At 42.8% G+C, this 23,198-nt stretch overlaps 1 protein-coding gene across 4 annotated transcripts; it reads right to left on the bottom strand.

Annotated features, from left to right (window-relative positions):
- Positions 1-894: 894 nt before the first annotated feature.
- Positions 895-22,403, bottom strand: LOC137384887 (protein transport protein Sec61 subunit alpha). Of its 4 annotated transcripts, XM_068059542.1 has the most exons (13): positions 22,308-22,403; positions 22,118-22,196; positions 20,344-20,411; positions 14,726-14,791; positions 14,559-14,637; positions 13,862-13,993; positions 12,527-12,636; positions 9,553-9,706; positions 9,237-9,397; positions 7,955-8,152; positions 6,921-7,112; positions 5,653-5,729; positions 895-1,746 (listed from the first exon to the last, which is right to left on the bottom strand). In XM_068059542.1, exons 2-13 carry the CDS (start codon positions 22,122-22,124, stop codon positions 1,560-1,562), a joined length of 1,431 nt encoding a protein of 476 aa, XP_067915643.1. In that variant the 5' UTR covers positions 22,125-22,196; positions 22,308-22,403; the 3' UTR covers positions 895-1,559. The 4 variants fall into 4 exon arrangements, with proteins under 4 accessions (XP_067915643.1, XP_067915647.1, XP_067915645.1 ...); XM_068059546.1 differs by lacking the exon at positions 22,118-22,196 and having other exon boundaries at positions 22,308-22,384; XM_068059544.1 differs by lacking the exons at positions 20,344-20,411; positions 22,118-22,196; positions 22,308-22,403 and adding an exon at positions 18,466-18,485.
- Positions 22,404-23,198: the final 795 nt, after the last annotated feature.

The following is a 23,198-nucleotide window of genomic DNA, read 5'->3' as shown; positions in this document are numbered from 1 at the left end:
CATTGAAGTTCCCCCACCCAGACTACATTATCTGCCCTTGCTACCCTCTGCTTCTTTCAATTGGTGTTCTGCATGGAGAAGCACTGATTCATCAGCCGAGGCGGGGTTCGGTAGGTCGTAATCAGCAGGAGGTTTCCTTGCCCATGTTTGACCTGATGCCATGAGACATCATGGGGTCTGGAGTCAATGTTGAGGACTCCCAGAGCAACTCCACCAACCACCCCCCCCCAACTATATACCAGCGTGCCACCACTTCTGGTGGGTTTGTCCTGCTGGTAGGACAGGACATACCCAGGGATGGTGAGGCTGGTGTCTGGGACAGTCATACGCAGAATCGTACCTTGCAAACAAATGTCAGGCTATTGCTTGACTAGTCTGTGGGACAGCTCTCCCAATGATAGCACAAGCCCCCAGCTGGGTTTGCCGTGGTCATTTTTGGTGCCTAAGTCAATGCCTGGAGGTCCATCCAGTTTCATTCCTTTCCTTGGACTTTGTAGCGGTTTGATACAACTGAGTGGCTTGTTAGGCCATTTCAGAGGGCATTTAAGAGCCAATCACAATGCTTTGGGTCTGGGGTTTACTGTCTAGACTCATGAAAAATGACATGATATGCAATACTGGCACCCCACAAATCTGTACCCCAACCAAATACAGGTAAGAAAGGAAGCAAATTAGAGTACAATAAATTTTGATGATTCTAGTGTAGCATGTGTAGGAATGCTCAATTTGAAGCAATACAAAAAACAGTTAGTGTAACAAACATTTATTAAACATTTTCTAACAAACTCAAAAGGTTGTGTTGTCTCCAACTTTGCTGAGATGATTAAAAAGAACCAACTTACGATAAGATTAACACAATTGTCTCAATATCTCAGTGCACACAAGTTCTACCTGTTCAGGCACCAATACATTTATTTAATTTTGACTTTTCACCTTTACATTAGTACATAATAAATAAAATGAAGTGTAGTGTACATGGTCTTCATACACATAAGCAGTAGTCCCTATGAATGAGGTTGGCACAGATTTGTTGCCAGATACAGGGCAAACGATTTGGGCCTGTGATCTAGGCATAAGCTATTAGGCAGTTTCAGAATGCCACTCAAGTATACTGATTTGTATCAGTCTGGATTGTAATGTAAAATTTTAAAATGTATGATGCACTAAAATGAAAATCACTTTTACATGTAAAACATTGAGCTTCAATTATTTCATATTAGCAGCTTGAAATTCACAACTCACCCAGGTTTCTCCAGTTATTTAAATTTAAATGAAATATCTCTGAATGTAAAGTGAAACTGGCATGCTTGAACACATTTGTAAAAGTAGGTGGTCATAATGCCTCAAAGCACTGCTGATACTAAATAGCACTGAAGAGTGATAAAAGGTTAAGGCAGCTAGGAGTATGCTGCACACAGGCAGAGTTTAATACCTAGAATGAGGGGGAAGAAAACATTTAAGTGGATAAGCAAAAAAAAAAATTCCCTTTACACAGAAATGGTGTACAATGTAAAAAATACTTCCCTTTTCCATAAATAAACCCTTCGGAGTTTGGCAATTTAAAAGAATAATGCACCCATGCCTCCAACTTCTGCCTGTTCTTTCACAAAGATTTCAAAATATTGATAGATGATAGTAACAGCAAGCAGGATTCCAGTTCCAGATCCAATGGCTCCCAGAAAATCTGCCAGAACTGAAAGTGCTCCAATACAAAGTCCACCAAAAGCAGCCGCTGTAGGAATATACCTTGGAATAAATTTTTAAAAAATACGTAACTAAATTTAACCACAAATAACAGTTGTACGTTTCAAAACAAAATGCTGTCTGATCAAGATTTAAATGATTCAATAGCATACCTGGCAGTTAATTAAATACATTACAAAGGTTACTGCACTTAAGCACTTCATCAGCTCCAAAACACGTCGGGATGTCCCGAGCTGTGAAAGGTGCTATATAAATCCGAGTTCTTACTTTATGATGACAGTAGGTTTAACCATTGAGATATTAAACAAAAGTGAACCTTACTGATTTCGTTGCTGACAATAGTTTACTAAAAATAGGATTTTTTTCATTATCAGAGTTTCAGATCCTAAATTGAATCATACTTTACATAATCTATTAAATATAGAGCATGCACCAGCCAATTGAAAGTCTGGATAAGTTAATCTTACAGCTAGCATGGCTAAGACTAGTTAGCCATTTTCTACGGCTTGTAGCACTGGACTACTTCCCAAAGCAAAATATCATGAAAGGAAATGTTAGTGCATGGGTACAAGGATTACAGTGCACTTATGTTTAAAATCCAAGTAGATTCCCATTCATCTAATTTTCCTAATACCTATATCTTTAGGTTTCTTTTCCTGCATCTGCTCAGAGCCATATACAATATATGTTTTTAATGAATTGCACACTTTATTGATGCTGGTCGATGGGATTACATCTGAAACATCCCTAACGAGCAACGATGAAAACGGAAGAAAAACAGAAAATGCTAGAAATACTCAGTAGGTCCGGTAGCATCTGTGGGGAGAGAAAAAGAGAGTTAAAAGTTCCAGGTTGATGACCTTTCATCAGAACTGATCTGATGAAAAGACATCAACATGAAACAGGATTGGTAGGAGTGACCACTGCACAGTCCTTGTGGCGACGAAGTCTCGTTTTCACAGAGTACCCACCAATATGTTGTGTGGCACTACCACCGTGCTAAATGGGATAGATTTTGAACAGATCTAGCAACTCAAAACTGGGCACCCATGAGGCATTGTGGGCCAATAGCAGCAGCAGAATTGTATTCAACCACAATCTGTAACCTCATGGCTTGGCATAGCCCCCACTCTACCACTACCATCAAGCTGGGGAACCAACCCTGGTTCAATGAAGAGTGCAGGAGGGCATGCCAGGAGCAGTAGCAGGCATACCTGAAAATGAAGTGTCAGCCTGGTGAAGCTGCAACACAGGACTACTTGCATGCCAAACAGCAAAAGCAGCACGCAATAGACAGGGCTAAATGATCCCATAACCAACGGATCAGAACTAAACTCTGCAGTCCTGCCACATCCAGTCGTGAATGGTGGTGGACAATTAAACAACTGACAGGAGGAGGAGGCTCCACAAATATCCCCATCCTCAATGATCAGGGAGCCCAGCACATCAGTGCAAAAGGAAAGGCTGAAGCATTTGCATCCATCTTCAGCCAGAGGTGCTGGGTAGATGATGCATCTCTGCCTCCTCCTGAAGTCCCCAGCAACACAGATGCCAGTCTTCAGTCAATCTGATTCACTCCACATGATATCAACAAACGGCTGAAGATACTGGAAACTGTAAAGGCTATAGGTCCTGACAACATTCCAGCAATAGTACTGAAGACCTGTGCTCCAGAACTAGCTGTGCCCCTGGCCAAGCTGTTCCACTACAGCTACAACACTGGCATCTACCCAGCAATGTGGGAACTAGCCCAGGTACGTCCTGTGCACAAATAGCAGGACAAATCCAACCCAGCAAATTACCGCCCTATCAGTCTACTCCCAATCATCAAAGTGATGGAAGGGGTCATCGACAGTGCTATCACTCGGCACTTGCTCAGCAATAACCTACTCACCGACGCTCAGCTTGGGTTCTGCCAGGACCACTCAGCTCCTGACCTCATTAAAGCCATGGCCCAAACATGGACAAAACAGTTGAACTGAGAGTGACTGCCCTTGACATCAAGGCAGCATTTGACCGAGTATGGCATCAAGGAGCCCTAGCAATGGGAATCAGGGGGAAAAACTCTTCGTTGGTTGGAGTCATACCTAGCACAAAGGAAGATGTTGTTGGAGGTTAATCATCTCGGTCCCAGGACATCACTGCAGGAGTTCCTCAGGGTAGTGTCCTAGACCCAAATATCTTCAGCTGCTTTATCAATGACCTTCCCTCCATCATAAGGTCTGAAGTGGGGATGTTCGCTGATGATTGCACAATGTTCATCACTATTTGCGACTCCTCAGATATTGAAGCTGCCCATGTTCATATGCATAAAGACCTGGACAATATCCAGGCTTAGGCTGATAAGTGGCAAGTAACATTTGTACCACACAAGTGCCAGGCAATGACGATCTCAAGCGGGAGAGAATCTAACCATCTCCCCTTGACTTTCAATGGCATTACGATCACTGAATCCCTCACTATCAACAACTTGGGTGGGTGGGGGTGGGAGGGGTCACCATTGACCAGAACCTGAACTGAATCAGCCACATAAATGCTGTGGCCAGAAGAGGTCAGAGGCTGGGAATTACGTGGCAAGTAACTCACCTCCTGTCTCCCTAATACCTGTCCACCATCTACAAACCACAAGTCAGGAGTGTGATGGAATATTCTCCACTTGCCTGGATGGGTGCAACTCCAACAACACTCATGAAGCTCAACACCTGCAAGTCCCCCTCCAAGCCACACACCATCCTGACTTGGAACTATATTGCCTTTCCTTCACTGTCACTGGGTCAAAATCTTGGAACTCCCTAACAGCACTGTGGGTGTACCTACACTCCAGCAGTGCAGTGGTTCAAGGCAACTCACCAACACCTTCTCAAAGGCAACTTGGGATGGACAATAAATGCTGGCCTAACCTGCGATGCCCACATCCCATGAATGAATAAAAAAAGATGCTGCCTGACCTGCTCAGTATTTCCAGCACTTTGTTTTATTTCAGATTTCCAGTATCTGCAGTATTTTGCTTTTGTATAATGAAAATGGATTGTGTTTTGTGTACCAGGCCAAACTCAAGCCATCTACCCTCATTCCCATGTTCTCACTTTGCTTACTAATAACAGTGCTCTATGTAAATAGCGACTGCACTTCAAAAAGTAATCCAATAGCGGTAAAGTGCTTGGAACATAATTGCAAGATTTTCCCCCCCTCCACCCGCCAAACTGAATATTTCTAAAAACAAAGCACTATTCGCATAATTGTTCCAGGATGTTTGATACTTATTTGCAGCATCCTCTTGTACAGGTCCAGTAGTATACCACTAAACAGAGTCAACATTACTTCATCTTCAAGAGTGGATGACCAAGGATATGTTGAAGCACCATGCACTGTGTGGACTGCTTTACTGGTGTCCCCTAGAGGTGGGCACCTACTGCTGGACTTTTTTTTTTTTACAATGCCAGAGAACCCTAGTTTTTGACATGCAATTTATGAGTTATTGCAACTAACTACAAAAGCCATGTTAGTATTTGATAAAGAAATGTTAATTTTAACACAATTAATAGGTGTTGGGTGTCCAAGCAACACCTCCAAAAACAGGGGAAGACAGATATATAAACTGTTAGTGTTACTGCAGCACTGCATTGTAATCCCCAAGGGGTATTAATGAGCTAATTGGATTCCTCTCATACAAAAGTGGATCCCAGGTCACAACTATATGGTTTTCCAAGTTATCATAAGGTTTCAGTGCACAAAGTGAATAATAAAATTAAAGAATTTAAACCCAATGGTAGGATCAGTTATAATACAGAAGCTCCTACATTTCTCCCTCAAAATACACTATCCTGATGACATGCTTAAATTTCAGTTTTTATCATTTAGTCACGAGTTCAAATTCACATTTCCACCCTGGTTACGGAATTTTGAACTGCACCATTATGCAATGCAACCCAAAAAGTTAACACTGACCTATTGAGTTCGTGGACCATTGAAGTTTCTCTGTGGCCTCTCATTACCATCTGCTGCTCTTTAAGCTGCTTAGCAACCTGAAAAAAAGGCAAGTCATTTAACATTTATTTAGTTCTCCGCAAAAGATTACTTCCTTTACCACACTGCTAGCAATAGAAACTTAGACCTTGGTGGAATGCTACAGACCAGGCCGAGCTGGTTTCCTCTGGTATCTCCTTTTATGAAGATAGAACTTCTGTTACACTTCCCAATTGCTTTCACACCATCCTCAGCTTACAGGTCTAGTGGTGCTCAGATATTCCCAATGCAGGCTTCAAGATGGTGTTTAGGAGATACAAGCACACCACCACTCCCTGTGGAGGGAGAAACTGCCCAGCACCTTTCTGATGGTGAACATCATTGGAACTGGGGAGTGCGAGAGCAAGAGCAACAGAATACACACAGGCACAAATGTCAAGTACCTTGGAGTACCAATATATCCTGAACCTGCCTCAAAGTCTGAAATTTAATAATGTACAACTCCCTATAAATTTTGCTCAAAATCACTATTAAAAAGAACTTGAAACTAAACACTAGTTCACTGGACTGTGATTTAAGACTCGTGAAAGCAAACTGAACACTCCTGGGAAGGATCTTGTAAATCTTGTAAATATGGGCGGCACAGTGGCGCAGTGGTTTAACACCGCAGCCTCACAGCTCCAGGGACCCAGGTTCGATTCTGTGTCTGCGTGGGTTTTCGCCGGGTGCTCCGGTTTCCTCCCACATGCAAAAGACTTGCAGGTGATAGGTAAATTGGCCGTTGTAAATTACCCCTAGTGTAGGGAGGTGATAGGGAATATGGGATTACTGTAGGGTTAGTATAAATGGGTGGTTGTTGGTTGGCACAGACTCAGTGGGCCGAAGGGCCTGTTTCAGTGCTGTATCTCTAAATAAATACTCTTGACAAAGTCTACAGAATACTTGCAACGAAGAAAAAAAATTGTTTTAGTTGATAATTTCATTACAGATCCATTTCGAAGCACTTGTCCCATTTGATCTCTTCCTTCCAGAGTTGCATTTCTCAGTCTATTTAATAACCTTTTGAACAGACAGATAGGTCCTCTATTTAACATTGCATACAAAAGATAGCAGTTCACATAATGCAACACTCCCTTGATATTACCATCTAGGCTAATGCTCTAGTGTGTGTTCTGCAGTGGGCTCAATCTCAAAGTCTTCTGACCCAGAGTTGATAAGCCAAGTTGATAACGCAACTCAGCACTACTTACATCCTTAGCAGAAGAACCAGAAACGTCAATCCAAGTCTTGGAGAAGAAAGCACATGATCCAAGCATAAAGATGATGTAAACAGTGACATGGATGGGATCGTCAAACACAGCACTGATGGATTCCGGAGGGGAAAGGTAATAGCAGAGCCCACCAACTGGGTATGAGCGAGCTGGCCCACCTCCACTCACATCCTAGAAGTGACAGTCAAATGTGAAGTGTATAGCTTCAAAACCACAAGAACACAGACAATAAAAGCAGGTAGGAAAAATAAAGAGTTTAACCATCTTGTGCCTCAAGTGGTTTTTAGAAATTAACAAGGTTGAATTTTGTAAACTGGTGTGACAGCAATCATGAGGCTGGTGAGTGTTAACAGCAGAGTTGTTTGTGAAAGTCTTAATGTGTAAACTAGAGTCTTGGATACAGAGTAAAGTAATGCTGAAGTTACCTGGAACTGAGGGCAGACATCCACTAATAAAGTGGAGTGGAAATGGCAGAAGATTACTTTGGATTATTTAGCAATCGTTAGGCTAAGTAGTTTGGAGAAGCACAACATTGTGATTTACAGCACTCGAGTAGCCATTTTGAGATAAAAATTCACAGTATCAATGAAAATGTCTGAGCAGTAACAAATCACTGGTCACAGTGATTGCAATACTGTCACCGAGAACCATCAAGTAATAGCTTTAACCCAGGATGCTTCAATGATGTGCATTGCTAAAATGGTAAAATGCTTTCACATCCTGAGATTGTTAAAGGCACTTAACGAATGCAAGTTTGCTCCGAGAGCCTACTAGTAACATTAAGCCAGTCTTGTAATGCGAACAGCATTTTTAGAAGAACAAAGTGGGTGGGGGGGGGGGGGGGGAAAGTTGATTTTGTTTTTAAGAGTTAATCTTGTTGAACGAGATCATCTTAAAATGATCTTTTTTTTTCAAATAGCTGTGCTAATGGTGAATGCATAACTTTAAGACTGATCTTCACAGAAGTATTACAACCAAATATTCTTAACAAATAGGTGCAGCTTGATACTTACAGCCCATTGGCCCAGTAGGTTGACTAGGAAGTTGCCACTGAATCGAACAGACAGCATCTGGGAGATAACATACAAGTTGGATACAAGAGCAGACTGAAGAATGATGGGGATGTTTGATGTATAGAACAGCTTAATAGGATAGCTGCTGTACTGTCCACGGTAACGAGCTGACTTGATGGGCAGATCCACACGGAATCCCTGTCAAGTAAATAATTTAGCAGCTATTTAGACATTTAAGCATAAAAGAAAAAAAACCATCACCCTGCCAATGTTTGGGGCACATACTCCAGGTCTATGACAGCCCACATCACTTTCTGTAACCATACCAAATAAATACTTACCAACAGTAACAGTACACTGCTAGGTACATATGGCAGCCAGCCAATGACACTCAGGGTTGAAAACATTTCAAAGACAGTAACTCAATTTAAGAAATATACAACACTGGAGTATAACAAAATGTTATGGGTTTTATGTTGAAATTTCCATTAAAACATACATTGCCAAATGTGCAGCATATGATCTGTTCAAGAGTGAAATAGCATTACAAACAAGTTTGCACATGTAGGCAGCAAGATAAAAATCATTACTTTATGACAAGATTGCGAAATGTCTCTTGACAATAAAAACTTATAAATGCCGGGGGAAAACACATTTAGTGAACATTAAAATGCACACGTAGTGAAGAGAGTCCTTATCGGTTACAGAGTTTGCACCACAAAACCAATACAAAACTTTGTTGCTCATGAATTATTTGATTCACTGTTCCCCCATCATACTCACAGGAAATGTTCAACAGCAGATTATCCCTCCAGTATATGAAAAGTACTGCCTAACATGAGCTCAGGATGGCCTTACAGGTCAAGTCTGCCCATCTTTTTCACCCCCATTAGTTTTTTTTTTAAAGTTGCCATGTCCTTGAATTTCTGAAAGCTTGCATTTGAAAAATATTTAGGATACGAGGTACAGAATTATAATCTAAATCTAGATATTTGGGCAATAAACCACAAGGAGGGTTACAAAGGTTATCTAAACCAATCTAAATGGAAAGTTAAGATTAATTACAGTTGCAGCCAAGCTGATGCTGGTTAAGTGAACGACATTCACAAAAGTATCACTTTGACATTACAAATTATTTTCTAGCAGTTTACTTTTTTTTTGGCAAATGCTTAGCCAGATCTGAATCAGACAACACAAATTTGTCTTCTTTTGAACTTTATGAAGTAGATGAGCAGAAAACAGGATTTAAAATGACACTCTCCTCTTCCAGACATAACTTTACCTGAAAGTAGATAACAACAGCAAACACAAATATAGTGGCAATGAGGTTCATGAGATTGGGTAGATTCTGTCGGTAGAAAGCTTCCCGCAAAGCTCGAACCTTGTCTTGTCGAGTTGCCAGCAGATGGAAAAGAGCGATCACTGCACCCTCAAATTCAGTGCCTGGACAAAACCATATGGATGATTTTGAGTCACAAAAGGTTCCCGGCCTCATTTTGTACTGCTTCAACTATAAATATATATTTTTTTCTTTAAAAGAACGAAATCTGTGATTCTTGGATCGGTGCTCCCCAGCAAAATACAAGGCCACAGCTTACCTCTGCCTGTATTGATGGTGGTAGGACTAAAAGCTTTCCAAACGATGGTTTCACAGATGTTTGTGGCAATGAAGAGAGAAATACCAGATCCCAGACCATAACCCTTCTGCAGCAGCTCATCCAGCAGGAGTACTATCAACCCAGCGACAAATAGCTGCAAGATAGAAAATACATCAAGCAAACACAAAGTCTTGACACCAAGTTAACAGATTAACAAAGTATTTTGGGCACAAGATCTATCTAGCTTTCCCATATAATTATCCCTCCCTTTCATGTAATTGTTGTTTTACATTGATATTTACAACAAATTTTCAGATACAATTTATTCAAATAAAATTTGCCATAATTTAATACAGAACCAAAACACCTAAAGGAAGCAATGAGAGAGAGAGTGAAAAAAAATGTTCTGGAGCACTTAGCCAATACTGGTCATCACCAATCCCACTACAAAGCTATCAAAAGTTCTGCTATATGCATACAAGTGAGAATAAAGATTTTTTTTTAAGTAGTCTTACAAGGATGTACAGTAAATTCTAGTAAAAACTGAACTGTTTTAAAAGTCATTTGCAACATTTTGGGGACATTTCTCATTTCCACCTTGCAATACTCAAATTAAATTTATTTGGTTTCTCATCTTTGCATAAATTCACATCCAGGCTTACATAATAAATTAGGCAGAGGAGGTATAAAAAAGGCTGGCTGTACTTAAAGTTGATAAGCCACCAGGATCGGATGGGATGCATCAGAGAATGCTGCAAGCAGGATGTAAGGGTGGAAAGTGTGGAGGCTCTGGCCATAATTTTCTAATCCTCCTTAGATACAGAGGCTTTGATTTATTTGATTTAGAGATACAGCACTGAAACAGGCCCTTCGGCCCACCGAGTCTGTGCCGCCCATTAACCACCCATTTATACTAATCCTACACTAATCCCATATTCCTACCACATCCTTACCTGTCCCTATATTCCCCTACCACCTACCTATACTAGGGGCAATTTATAATGGCCAATTTACCTATCAACCTGCAAGTCTTTTGGCTGTGGGAGGAAACTGGAGCACCCGGAGGAAACCCACGCAGACACAGGGAGAACTTGCAAACTCCACACAGGCAGTACCCAGAATTGAAACTGGGTCGCTGGAGCTGTGAGGCTGCGGTGCTAACCACTGCGCCTCCCTAAAGGTAGTGCCAGAGGATTACAGAATTGTAAATGTTACACCTTTCTCATAAAAGGGTGTAAGAATGAACCCAGCAACTGCAGGCCAGTCAGTTTCTCAGTTGAGAAAGCTTTTGGAAAAGATAATTTGGGACAAAATTAACACTCACGTGGACAAGTGTGGATTAGTTAGGAAAAACCAGCACAGATCTGCCAAAGGCAAATCATGTTGAACTAACTTGATTGAGTTTTTTGAAGAGATAACAGAGAGCGTTGATGAGGGTAATGAGGATGATGTGGTGTATATCAAACGTACTTTGGAAATTCATACTAGTGCCACATACTAGACTTGCCAGCGAAGTTGAAGTCCATGGAATAAAAGGGGAAGTGGCAGCATGGATATGAAATTGCTGAATGACAAGAAACAGTAGTGGTAAACTGTTATTTTTCAGACTGGAAAAAGATATACAGTGGGGCTCCCCAGGGGTCAGCACTATGTGTTGATATGTGTTAATGACCTAGCCTTGGGTGTACAGGGCACAATTTCAAAATTTGCAGATGGCACAAAACTTGTAATTATTGTGAACTGTGAGGAGGATGGTGATAGATTTCAAGAGGACAGACAGGCTGGTTGAATGAGTGGACACGTGGCAGATGAAATTTAATGCAGAGAAGTGAAAAGTGATACATTTTGGTAGGAAGAACGAGGACAGGCAATATAAAATAAAGGGTACAACTTTAAAGAGGGTGCAGAAAGAGGGGGTACAGGTGCACAAATTGCTGAAGGTGGCAGGGCAGGTTAAAAAAAAGTTAATAGGGCATACAGGATTCTGGGCTTTATAAACAGGGGTATTGGGTACGAAAGGAAGTAAATTATGATGAACCTTTATAAAACTTTGGGTTGGCCTCAACTGGAGTATTGTGTCCAATTCTAGGTACCGTACTTTAGGAAAGATGTGAAGGCTTTCGACAGACAGAAGAGATTTACAAGAATGGTTCCAGACTGATTTAAGCTGGATGGCAAAAGAAGCAAGTGGTTACGATCTGGAATGCACTGCCTGAGATCGTGGTGGAGGCAGATTCAATTGTGGCTTTCAAAAAGGGATTGGATAAGCATCTGAAGGAAAAAAAAAAATCTGCAGGGAAAGGGTGGGGCCGGGGTGCAATTAGCCAAGTGCTCTTGCAAAGAGCCAGCAGGATCATGACAGGCCAAATGGCCTCCTTCTGTGCTGTAAGTATTCTATGATATGCTTAGATACAAACATGTGTGACTGCAGCGACATATCAAACAGCTTTGGGTCTGAAGCTGTCCCTATTGTCATACTAGCTAGCAGCAGTGGAGTAGAAGGGTACAGTATGTCTCATGTTTGTGGTTTGACAGTAGGTGGACTCTCAATTTCTTTAAGCAGCTCACCAATGCTGTCTGTGCCACCTTCTGTTAGCTGATAAGAGCTTCAGGGAAATCAGCCAGGTCAGCAAGCAAAAAGAAAACTGAGAGGGTGTTAGCTGGGACGAGGCACGTAGTTAGTTCCCAAGACTGGGAGTTCTTGGATCAACTAACCAAACTGTTGAAAGGAACAAGAATCCATCTACTAAAGGGGATAGGCTACAAACAGTTAACGCAAGGAACAAACTCTGCACACTCCCCTCCCTCAGGAATAGGTGATAAAGTTCACACTAATGATACAGAAACTGGGCATGCACTACGCATGATTTTCCTACTCTGTCAGTGGGTGAGGCTTCCTACCAACTGTGAACAGTGGTTCACCCCCATAAAATTCCCCTTTTAGCATTAGTTATGTATAGCCTGAAGCACTGACCTGTATGATGATCAGTAGACAAATGCCAGCCCCCATCTCTGCCGGATCTCCATACATGCCAGTCATTACGTATACAATAGCTTGACCAATGGTGATGATCATCCCAAACACTGCAGTGAAAGTGCAAATGTTCAAAATCAACTACTCCAGAACTATACTCTAATGCCCAGTATAAAAGAAAATTACTTAAGTGGAAGAGATTGAGGCAAAAAAATGAAAGAAAATCCACCTTAGTAACCCAAATAGATCAAAATTTGTACTGGTATTTTAAATGCTTGCCACAATCTTTCAAAATCATTTGCATATGGTATATTTTGCTTTCTTTTGAAAGCTCAACATATTGAGGTTGCTATAAATTGTCCCTCAAAAGACAAAAAAGTGCTTTACTTAAAATTATCCAAGAAAGTCAAACATACAACACTTTGCAAGTTATGTGGTAGAACAAGTTGCATTTATATACCACTTTTAATGTAGAAATAAAGGTCCAATGGTGTAATGAAAATTAAACACAGAGCACAAGGGTGACAAAGCTTGGTCAGAGGCATCATTTAAAGAGGGCCTTAAACAAGGAGGAGGTGGTGAAGGGGTTTAGGAATGGAAATACAAAGTTCAGGAGCAAGGCAGCTGAGGGTATGGCTGCCAAGGGTTTTTTAAAAAAATATATTCGATCATGGGATGTGGGCGTCGCTGGAGAGGCCAGCATTTGTTACCCATTCCTAATTGCCTTCAAGAAGGTGGTGATGAGCTGCCTTCTTGAACCGCTACAGTCCTTGGGGTGTAGGTACACCACAGTGCTGTTAGGAAGAGAGTTTCAGGATTTTGACCCAGCGTCAGTGAAGGAACGGTGATATAGTTCCAAATCAGGATGGTCTGTGGCTTGCAGGGGAACCTGCAGGTGAAGTGGGATGAAGGAATGCTCAAGAGGCCAGTCAGAGGCAAGTTTGAGGGGTGTTGAAGAGCTAGAGGAGGTTACAGAGATTAGGAAAGGCAAGGCCATGAAGGGATGTAAGCAAAAGGTTGATGATTTTAAATCTGAAGTGTTGGGTGGCCCAGCAGCAGAGGTTGGGAGGTCAGGAAAGCACTGAAATAGATGGTTCTGAGGGTGACAAAGGCATGAATTATGGCTAAAGCAGCAGACAGACAGAGTTGGTGTGAAGCCTTGCCATATTATGGAGGTGATGGCTGGCACTCTTTTTGTGATGGAGAGGAGATAGGATTGGTATCTCAACTCAGGGTCGAATCGGATACCAAGCTTGAAGCCAGTCTGGTCCATCCAGAGATATTAATAGGATCCATTCCTCAAAACTGATCTCGGCCAGAATTCTAAACACTTACATTTTTGAGCTCCGTTGAAGAGTGCTCGATCTTTCGGTGTGTCACCAACTTCAATGATTTTTGCTCCAGCAAGCAACTGCATAATTAGACCAGATGTTACAATTGGAGAGATACCCAGTTCCATTAAGGTACCTGCAAACACCATCAGTTCAGTGAGAAATGAGAAATCACAGCGATAAGCAGTTTTAATTGAACTTAAAGCAATATTGTTTAAGTACTTCATCAATCTGCACAGTGCAACCAATAAGTTATCAATAATTCCAGAGGTACAAACGTTGAATGATCTAATTATATTCCCTCACGACACAGGGCCTCGACTAACTTGTTTCTCTATTTGCAAGTTCTGATGCTGTTCCCTCAATCAACACTACCAGATTAACCAGTCACTTATCTCAAAGCTGTTACTGGGATCTTTCTGTGCACCCAATTATATTTGTGTAATTAATAATGACTGCACTTTAGAACTGTATATGAAGTTGTTTGGTATATTTGAGAGATGTAATGAGGGTCTATAATAAAGCAAGCTTTTTGTTTAGCAAAATAGCTCAAGGAAAGGAAGGTTTAATTTAATTCCATAGCTGATACTTGATGAGCCTTTCTTTATGCACTAACAGCGTGATTTGTAAACTTTCTCCAGGGTATGCCTACAACCCATGAATGGTTTAAATAGTTGTTAAAAGCTATATATTAAACCTACCTCTGTTTGATGCCAATATAACTCTCATCCAATAGAATGGATCGGCAGAGTCTGATGACATGATGCCGAACAACGGTATCTACAAGCAACGACGAGATGTTAGTATACTTCAAAAGTCATTTGTAATTGAAAGAAGCTACCTGAATTTTTAAAAATATTGCACTCACCTGACAGCATACTAAGAAAATGAAGAGTGTGATAGCCGTCCATAATACTTTTTCCCTAAACTGGATCTATGAAATAAATAGAGATGCGAAAAATAAATTGTCTTCAAAATTCAACAAAACAGGCAGTTTTTCATAATTGCTTGTTTTGTCCTTTCACCTAATATACAACAGTTATTCAAACTGGGTAGGAAAAAGGGGTTTAAAAGGAGACAATTGACAGTGCAAAAATAATGTAGGGGCTAGCTTTGCATTTCAGAATAATCCTAGAGTATTCAGCAGTTTTGGCAGGAGAAAGCAGGACCCAATAATGCTGTTATTGTCCAGCCAGATCCGACTATCAACAGCAAAACCAGTCATGTGCCAAATATGTTCAAGTCTGCTGCCTTGGGCTTAAGGGAGCGAAGATGGTGGTTGTACCATGGGGAACAATGAGGGTGGGATGGGAAGAGTTTTTCATACTCCCACATAATGCACAATGTTATTCTGTTAAATTTGTACCTGTGTGCAACTGGCATGTCGCTTTCAGGTCAATGAATGTGCTGTAGTCAGGTCAATCAGATGGGAGACTGGCTTTAGGGAATTTCCTGTGCCACTGTTCACACTATATCAGGGGATGTGCTGTTTCTAGAAGCATAGGAACATTATAGCATATAAAATGCAATGCATTATTCTTCTGCTGAAGGTGCGTGTCACTTTATGGATAGAAAGTCTAATTGATGTTAAGTAAACATTGGGTGAATTCAAAGATTAATTGTAATTCGGGCTATAGATCAGATCCTGCTTCGTTTGTCGAAAGATGAACTAGGAATCTAAAAAGACTTATTTATATAGCACCTTTCACAACAAGATGTCCCAAAGCATAGACAGCCAGTTATGAACACTTGATTTTTTTAGTATGGTTATGTTTAAAAACTGTGATCTTTAATGCAGTGTAAAATGGACATTCAGAGGAAACATGTGACCTCACACAAACTCTGCCTCGAGATAAGCTAGGAGAACAAGGAACCCAGATCAAATACACTTTTGAAAGCAGGGTGCAAGGTTTGAACATCTAAAAGACAATGGGTTTCGCTCTCCCAGACTTGGATTGTAAACAGGGAGACAGGGGCTCGAAAAAATTACAACTCAAATTTGCATTTAACATTTGAAAACAAAAGAAGGTCCAGGTGGTTTTGCTATGGCTAGACTTATAATCTGTGAGAATTGTCAAAGGCAAATGATTTTTGGGTTTTGATCTGCATTAATTTGACAGGTTTTCCTAGGCCTAGAGACTGAAAGGAAGAAACAAGGACCAGCAGTCAGCTGGCAGCCGAGAGAGACAGGGGAGGAGTTTGGGATTTTTAACAGCATGGCTATCTTTTTGCTGGAGGACACTGTGTAATGTCGAAATGTGGTGTGGGATTTGAGTGTGTTAATAAATTAATGGGAAATACCTTTCTCCAATTTAGTGTTTTGGCTCCCAATTAAGCACTGTTTAGTTAATGTTTAATTTTTTAAGTTTAGCTGTTATCGCAAAAGTCTTAAAACATGAAATCTTTCCATGTGACTCTTTAACTGATCACTGGGAAATTCATATCTCTTGCTTTAAAGTTAATAGTCTCTACTGAGGTCGTAGCAAGCCAAAGAACTACTTCAGAAGCGTAGACACTATTGTAATGTGGGAAACATGGCAGCCAATTTGCACCCAGCAAGCTTCCACAAATAGCAATGTGATAATGACCAGATAATCTATTTCTGGGATACTGATTGAGGGATAAACATTGGCCAGGAAACCAGAGATAACTGCCCTGCTGCTCTTCAAAATAGTGCTGTGGGATCTTTTACAATGACCTAAAAGGGCAGACAAGGCTTCAGTTTAACAACCCATCAGAAAAACAGCATCTTTGACAGTGCAGCACTCTCTCAGTACTACACTGGAGCGACAGTCTTGATTTTTGTGAAATCCTGCAGTGGAATTTGGACCCCTAACCTTCTGACTCAGAGATGAGAATGCTACCAACTGAACCACACTGACATTACAAAGCTGCAAATATGCTCCTGCAGATTTCTTCTGTATGTTATCCGGCACCAGCATGACAGGCTGTATGACCTCCTTCTATGCTGCAAATGCAAATAATTGTCTTTATTCCCTTTATATAATGCATGACAAAAAGATTTTTGTTAGTCAGTTTGCGACTTTATGCTGGACTTGGGTGTTTGTATGAAGTTTTAATATATTTAATTAAGTTTTCTCCCCTTTAAGTGACTCTTGAAATCAATTCCAATCTATTCCTTCGAATTATCCAGTAGTTCAAATTAAGTACTTTGAGAAACAACACAATTAATTACAATTAAGTGATTTCAAATGAAAAAGGAGTAAACTGTAGAATTATTTTCTGTGCTTTCCTTAGCCAACTAGAGGATGATTGGATAAGACTGGTAAAATCAGAAGTTGGACTTTTTTTTGCACACAAATTTACAAATGCAACAGTGTTAACAGGCACAAATAAAAGCTAGACACAACAGCTAAGACAGACATAGAGAATAGGCAACATCCACCTTTTGAGTTAGAGTTTTAAACTTTTTATAAGGAATACTCCAAAGGAACTGTACAAGGATCTGCAAACTAGACCCTAGTACTGATCTCTGGCCTTTCTTTCATTAAAATTTAGTTACTGACCCACTCATCATGTCATCTGCAGTTTTTAAGAATTCCTCGCGTTGCCAGCATGATCTGTGACTCCTCCCTTCTGTCGCAGATTTTAGTAGTACTAGACACAGTAGCATGTTCTAATTTCTATGGATAGATATCTATGCAATTATAATTGAATATTTTTTAGTAAAGGTAGCTGCAAATCAGGATAGGAAGATCGTAGCAGGAGGAATTATGAACATTCTAATTCGCATTACAAACAGGTCAGTAGCTGAGAATAGTAATGCAAGAAGCTAGGAAATGATAGCTAGTGACTATTTCTGAACCACTCAAATATTTTATGTTGATGACCAAATGACTACCATGAAACAGGACTTTTACACGCTTAAATGCAATACCATACCTCAAGCAAGTTAGATAAGCAAATAAACACGTGCTTGATGTAAATAAGCCTAAAACTAATTCAGCAGGTAGAGCTGAAACATCACCTCTATTATAGCAATGTAAAAATATGAATGCAGCTTTCAGTTACATATAAATTGCTAAGAATTTGTATCAATGTCATCCTGACAATGCACAGGATCATGTCCAATGTGAGCAAGGTATCATTATGCAGAACTGCTACTTCACTACACTGTTTTGGTTACCAAGCACAAATTATTCCCCCCCAGCTGCTAGCTCCAGACCTTGTTGCTCCCCGCACCCCCCCCCCCCCCCCACTTCCCTGGCCGATTGTTCCCCGCTCTCCTGTCGCTCGCTCCCCGCTAGCTCTAAGCCGCGACACTTCCCTCCTCTCGGCCACTCGCTCCTACGTCTCCCCTTGCAGCCCTCCTTGCTTCTTCGGGCGGAGCATAGCAATAAATGCCAAGTTACAAGTCACTCACTAATCCTCTTAGGAACCGCCTTGCTTTACCAATAGGTTATTTTTAAGGCTGAGTTTGCTGACAACGCAACCACTAGGTGGCACAGTACTTGAACGTGCGCAAATGCAGGCTCTTCAACTGGAACGTCAGTGTCTGTGACTTTCAGGCAGCTGCCAGGATTAAAGATGGCACTGCTCAATTTATCACAGGAAATGCTTATGGCTCGATCGTTGTAGCAAACTAACCTTATATTAAGTTGGATGGAAGCCCAGTAATATGCTATGTAGTTATAGGATACTAACTGTAATCCTCAGATCCATTTAATATTCCAGTAATCCTATTAAATACAAAAGGAATTTTATGATTGAATTTCCATTGGAAGATAGTGAATTGGCACCCCGATCGATGGAAAAGAAAATCAGGCAGAATATAAAATGTGCTGCCAATTCGTTATGGTGATTTGTTTATATGACTGACCAAGACTGATCTCACCTAAACGCAGCTACTAGCTCCTGCCCCACTGGCTGCTCTCCCCCATCGGCAACTCGCTTTCTCCCCCTCCTCCCCACCTCAGCCACTCACTCCAGACCTCGCTGCTCCCCACCCCCCTGGCCGATTGTTCCCCGCTCCAGCCGCTAGCTCTAGACTGTGCCGCTTCCCTCCTCCGGCCACTTGCTCCCACGTTTGATGAATCATCATACACTGCCCGAAGAAGCAAGGAGGGCCGCAAGGGGAGACATAGGAGTGAGTGGCCAAGAGGAGGGAAGTGTCGTGGCTTAGAACTAGCGAGGAGCGAGCGACAGGACAGCAGGGAACAATCGGCCGGCGGGGGGAGCAGCAAGGTCTGGAGCTAGCGGCTGGGGGGGGGGGGGGAAAGCGGCGCGGCCTAGAACTAGCAGCTGGGGGAGGGGTGGGGTGGAGGGGGACGAAGCGGGAGCGAGCGGCTGGAGTGGGGTGGTGCAAAGCGAGGAACAATCGGCCAGGGGATTGGAGGGGAGCAGCGAGGTCTGTTGAGAGCAGCCGAGGGGAGGAAGCGTTGAGGCCTTGAGCAAGTTGCCAAGAGGAGGGGGAGAAAGGCTAGTGGGGTGGGAGTGAGTGACAGGGATTGAGCTCCAGCCTCAAAGTCTCCCATTCAGCCACTTCGGGGGCTGGATACCCGATGACGCTTTATTGTGCATGCGCAAAAATGGACCAGGCGCGGACACGCGATGATGTTGGTGCTGCATGATGCCATCCCGTGCATGTGCCACTTAGAACTGGCAGGATGTAGCTGCGCATATGCACAGCTTGGAGCACTCTGATGACGTCAGCAGGTGCTGCGTTGGCAGGAGTCACTCTATTTTTAAATTGCAAATCATGTGGCTCCATGTGCACTTGGTAATCTCTCTTTCTAGTGCAAAAAATACAGCTGGTTTCAATCTTATTACTAATGAAGAGCCATGGCCCCCTGTTTGGTGTCATCTGCTGCAAACTTAAAATGTTGCATTTAAAGAACTTGTGTACAATGTGATCTATTTCTATTTGAAGGAAGGCTGGACAGTGAAATTCTTGATCATCAGTACCAGACCATAGCAGACACAGCACAAATCAATGCAGATGCTTCTTTGATATTTATATTTTTAAGCTGGCTTTACTTTTCCACCAATATGTACCATTCCTAGGTCAAAAACACAGCCAATCAAATTCCAAAACTGACCCTGTTAGTTCCCCAAACCACAGGCTGGCTCAGTATCTTCCCTAAAGCCTCATGCAAGATGATGAATCTCTGGTGAATCACAAGGGAAAGTGCCAGTTTTTGTCAATAAAGCTGATTTAATGCTGACTTGCACACTAACTCTGTATTTGCTGTCCCTTACAGCCTCAAACAGATAGCAGGATTGGCAAGTAAGTGTTTCTGTAACTTGTGTTCAAAGGCATGCTGGATAGTTTCAGATGAGAAAGAACAATGAGCCAATTTCACCACACCCATCCAGAAAAAAAGTACTCTTTGAAAATGATACTCTAATACTGAGGAACCAGCACTGATCTGGTGAAAGACTAGAACACACAGTATCCAGCAACAATTACGAGAAATGTGGGCGAGATGTAAAATTCAAAAGAACATGAATTAAAATCACATTTACCTTTCTTTCTGGCTTCTGGATTTCAGGTAGAACAGCACAAAATGGTTTGATGACTTCTAAAAATTTAACTGCAATAGACAAGAATACTCATTTCAAGCAACCAAAAAAAATTATGTATCCCATATGACCCCTTTAGCGTATAAACACTGCATTTGGGATAATTCTTCAACAAAACTTTCCCTTCTCTGGTCACTATTGTCAGTTGATTGGAAACAAAACAGATCAATGGAAAATCTGGACAGAAGCAAACAAAAATATTGCCAGGTCCTCTTTGCTTACAATGTTGTAGAAGGAACCAGAGAGAATTCCTTTTTTAAAAGCAAAGTTGGAAGAAAATAATGGAGCTGAAGCACAATGCAGGAGGTATTAAAAGGACTGATGGATCCTGTCCCTGTGTGCAACTTGGATTGTGCATTAATAAAATCTTGCATATAAGGGAAAGAATGGGTTCAGCTGTACCATGCACGACCAAGTACCTTCATTTATAGTGCACCCACTGACAGGAGTTGTTCTTAAATTCAAAGGTGGGATTAAACCTTAATTGTCAGATCAACAATGTCAGCGATACAACAGTATTAAGAATACAATCCATTAAAGCTGCAGAATATACATCTCATATAGGCTATTTTAAAAATAAGCAAAAATCACATGTTCTTAATGTGTGCAGCCCTTTAACAAGCTACTTCTCAGGACTGGGCCATTCATCAAAAGTCAATGATTACCTGATTAACAGCAGACGTTTTAAATTAATTTTTTTTATGCTATTACTCGACAAATGCGACAGACATCTCAGGTATTGCAATGAATACATATGAAAGGGATTCAGATTACATTTTTACAAAATAATCATTGTTTCAAAAGTAATCATTAGCAGTAAAACAGTTTGAGACGTCCTGAGAACATGAATGGCAATCCATAATTTGCCAGCTTCTCTCTCTGGGTAGGTAATGGTGAAGGGAGCTGCCAGCCTCTCCCTCTCTGGGTAGGTAATGGTGAAGGGAGCTGCCAGCCTCTCCCTCTCTGGGTAGGTAATGGTGAAGGGAGCTGCCAGCCTCTCCCTCTCTGGGTAGGTAAGGGTGAAGGGAGCTGCCAGCCTCTCCCTCTCTGGGTAGGTAAGGGTGAAGGGAGCTGCCAGCCTCTCCCTCTCTGGGTAGGTAAGGGTGAAGGGAGCTGCCAGCCTCTCCCTCTCTGGGTAGGTAAGGGTGAAGGGAGCTGCCAGCCTCTCCCTCTCTGGGTAGGTAAGGGTGAAGGGAGCTGCCAGCCTCTCCCTCTCTGGGTAGGTAAGGGTGAAGGGAGCTGCCAGCCTCTCCCTCTCTGGGTAGGTAAGGGTGAAGGGAGCTGCCAGCCTCTCCCTCTCTGGGTAGGTAAGGGTGAAGGGAGCTGCCAGCCTCTCCCTCTCTGGGTAGGTAAGGGTGAAGGGAGCTGCCAGCCTCTCCCTCTCTGGGTAGGTAATGGTGAAGGGAGCTGCCAGCCTCTCCCTCTCTGGGTAGGTAATGGTGAAGGGAGCTGCCAGCCTCTCCCTCTCTGGGTAGGTAAGGGTGAAGGGAGCTGCCAGCCTCTCCCTCTCTGGGTAGGTAAGGGTGAAGGGAGCTGCCAGCCTCTCCCTCTCTGGGTAGGTAAGGGTGAAGGGAGCTGCCAGCCTCTCCCTCTCTGGGTAGGTAAGGGTGAAGGGAGCTGCCAGACTCACTGGATGGGTAGGGGCTGGGTGATGAATGGAGCCCTCAGCCTCTCTGGCCGGGCGATGGCGAATGGCGCTCTCTGGCTCTATACTCACTGCCCATGGTTCTGACCTCCTGCTGCTTCCTCCCGGATTCACGTGATCTCCCAATATGGACACGTGATTCCCGCCGACCCTGGTAACGCAAGACGGGACAGTTAGCGCGAAACCTCCTCTCCAATTCCAGCCCACATCCCGCTTCAAATAGCTAAAGATGCTGGAAAGCAAGTTCAATATGGCTACATACCTCCAACAACTGCGTTCAGCTTCAATCCTCCTCCTCCCCCGCTGCCAACAAGCTCCCGCGCGTCACTTCCTGCCCACTCCACCGGAAACTGCAGCCTCAGCGCGCGCAGATTTGAACCGAGAGACGGTTAATTCAGAGGGCGGGGCATGCGGAGAGGTGTTTTTCCCGGCGGGGCGTGTTATTCCAGGGGGGGGGGCGAGGCCTGCGGCGGCGGGGCGTGTTATTCCAGGGGGGGGGGGCGAGGCCTGCGGCGGCGGGGCGTGTTATTCCAGGGGGGGGGGCGAGGCCTGCGGCGGCGGGGCGGATTATTCCAGGAGGGGGGGGGGGGGGGCGTGTTATTCCAGGGGGGGCGAGGCCTGCGGCGGCGGGGCGGATTATTCCAGGGGGGGCGAGGCCTGCGGCGGCGGGGCGGGGCTGAGCGGATTATTCCAGGGGGGCGAGGTCTGCGGCGGCGGGGTGGGTCAGGTTGTTGTAAGGGGCAGGGCAGTTTTTTCAGGTCAGGAATTGGGACAGTGCTTAATGGTCAATGTTAAAAAAATACATAAAAACATCTGAAGTGAAGAGAGAAACTTCAATTTGTCACGTTGGTAAATTTAAATGACAAAATAATTAATTTATTAAACACAAGACTCGAGGACCAGGAGAAACAGCCTCTCAGCATCTCCGAAGAAGGGTCACTGACCCGAAACGTTAACTCTGCTTCTCTTTCCACAGATGCTGCCAGACCTGCTGAGTGAATCCAGCATTTCTTGTTTTTGTCTCAGCATCTCCTGTCGGGCTCCTTAAGAATTTTATACATTTCAATGAGATCACCTCTCATTCTTCCAAACTCGAGGGAATATAGATCCATTCTGCTCAATCTCTCCTCATGAGACAACCCTCTTATCCCAG

The sequence above is a fragment of the Heterodontus francisci genome, chromosome 27, assembly GCF_036365525.1.
Source record: "Heterodontus francisci isolate sHetFra1 chromosome 27, sHetFra1.hap1, whole genome shotgun sequence".
Taxonomy (NCBI): Eukaryota; Metazoa; Chordata; class Chondrichthyes; order Heterodontiformes; family Heterodontidae; genus Heterodontus; species Heterodontus francisci.
The sequence above is the reverse complement of the archived record's forward strand: the minus strand, read 5'-3'. Positions and strand labels throughout refer to the sequence as shown.

Bases quoted from the DNA above. Each gene is read 5' to 3' on its own strand.
- LOC137384887 (XM_068059542.1), bottom strand. The intron at 13,994-14,558 runs GTAGGTTTAATA...TGGTGTTTGCAG, and splicing joins TATATTGGCATCAAACAGAG to GTACCTTAATGGAACTGGGT. The intron at 8,153-9,236 runs GTAAAGTTATGT...TTTACTTGACAG, and splicing joins CTGTTGTTATCTACTTTCAG to GGATTCCGTGTGGATCTGCC.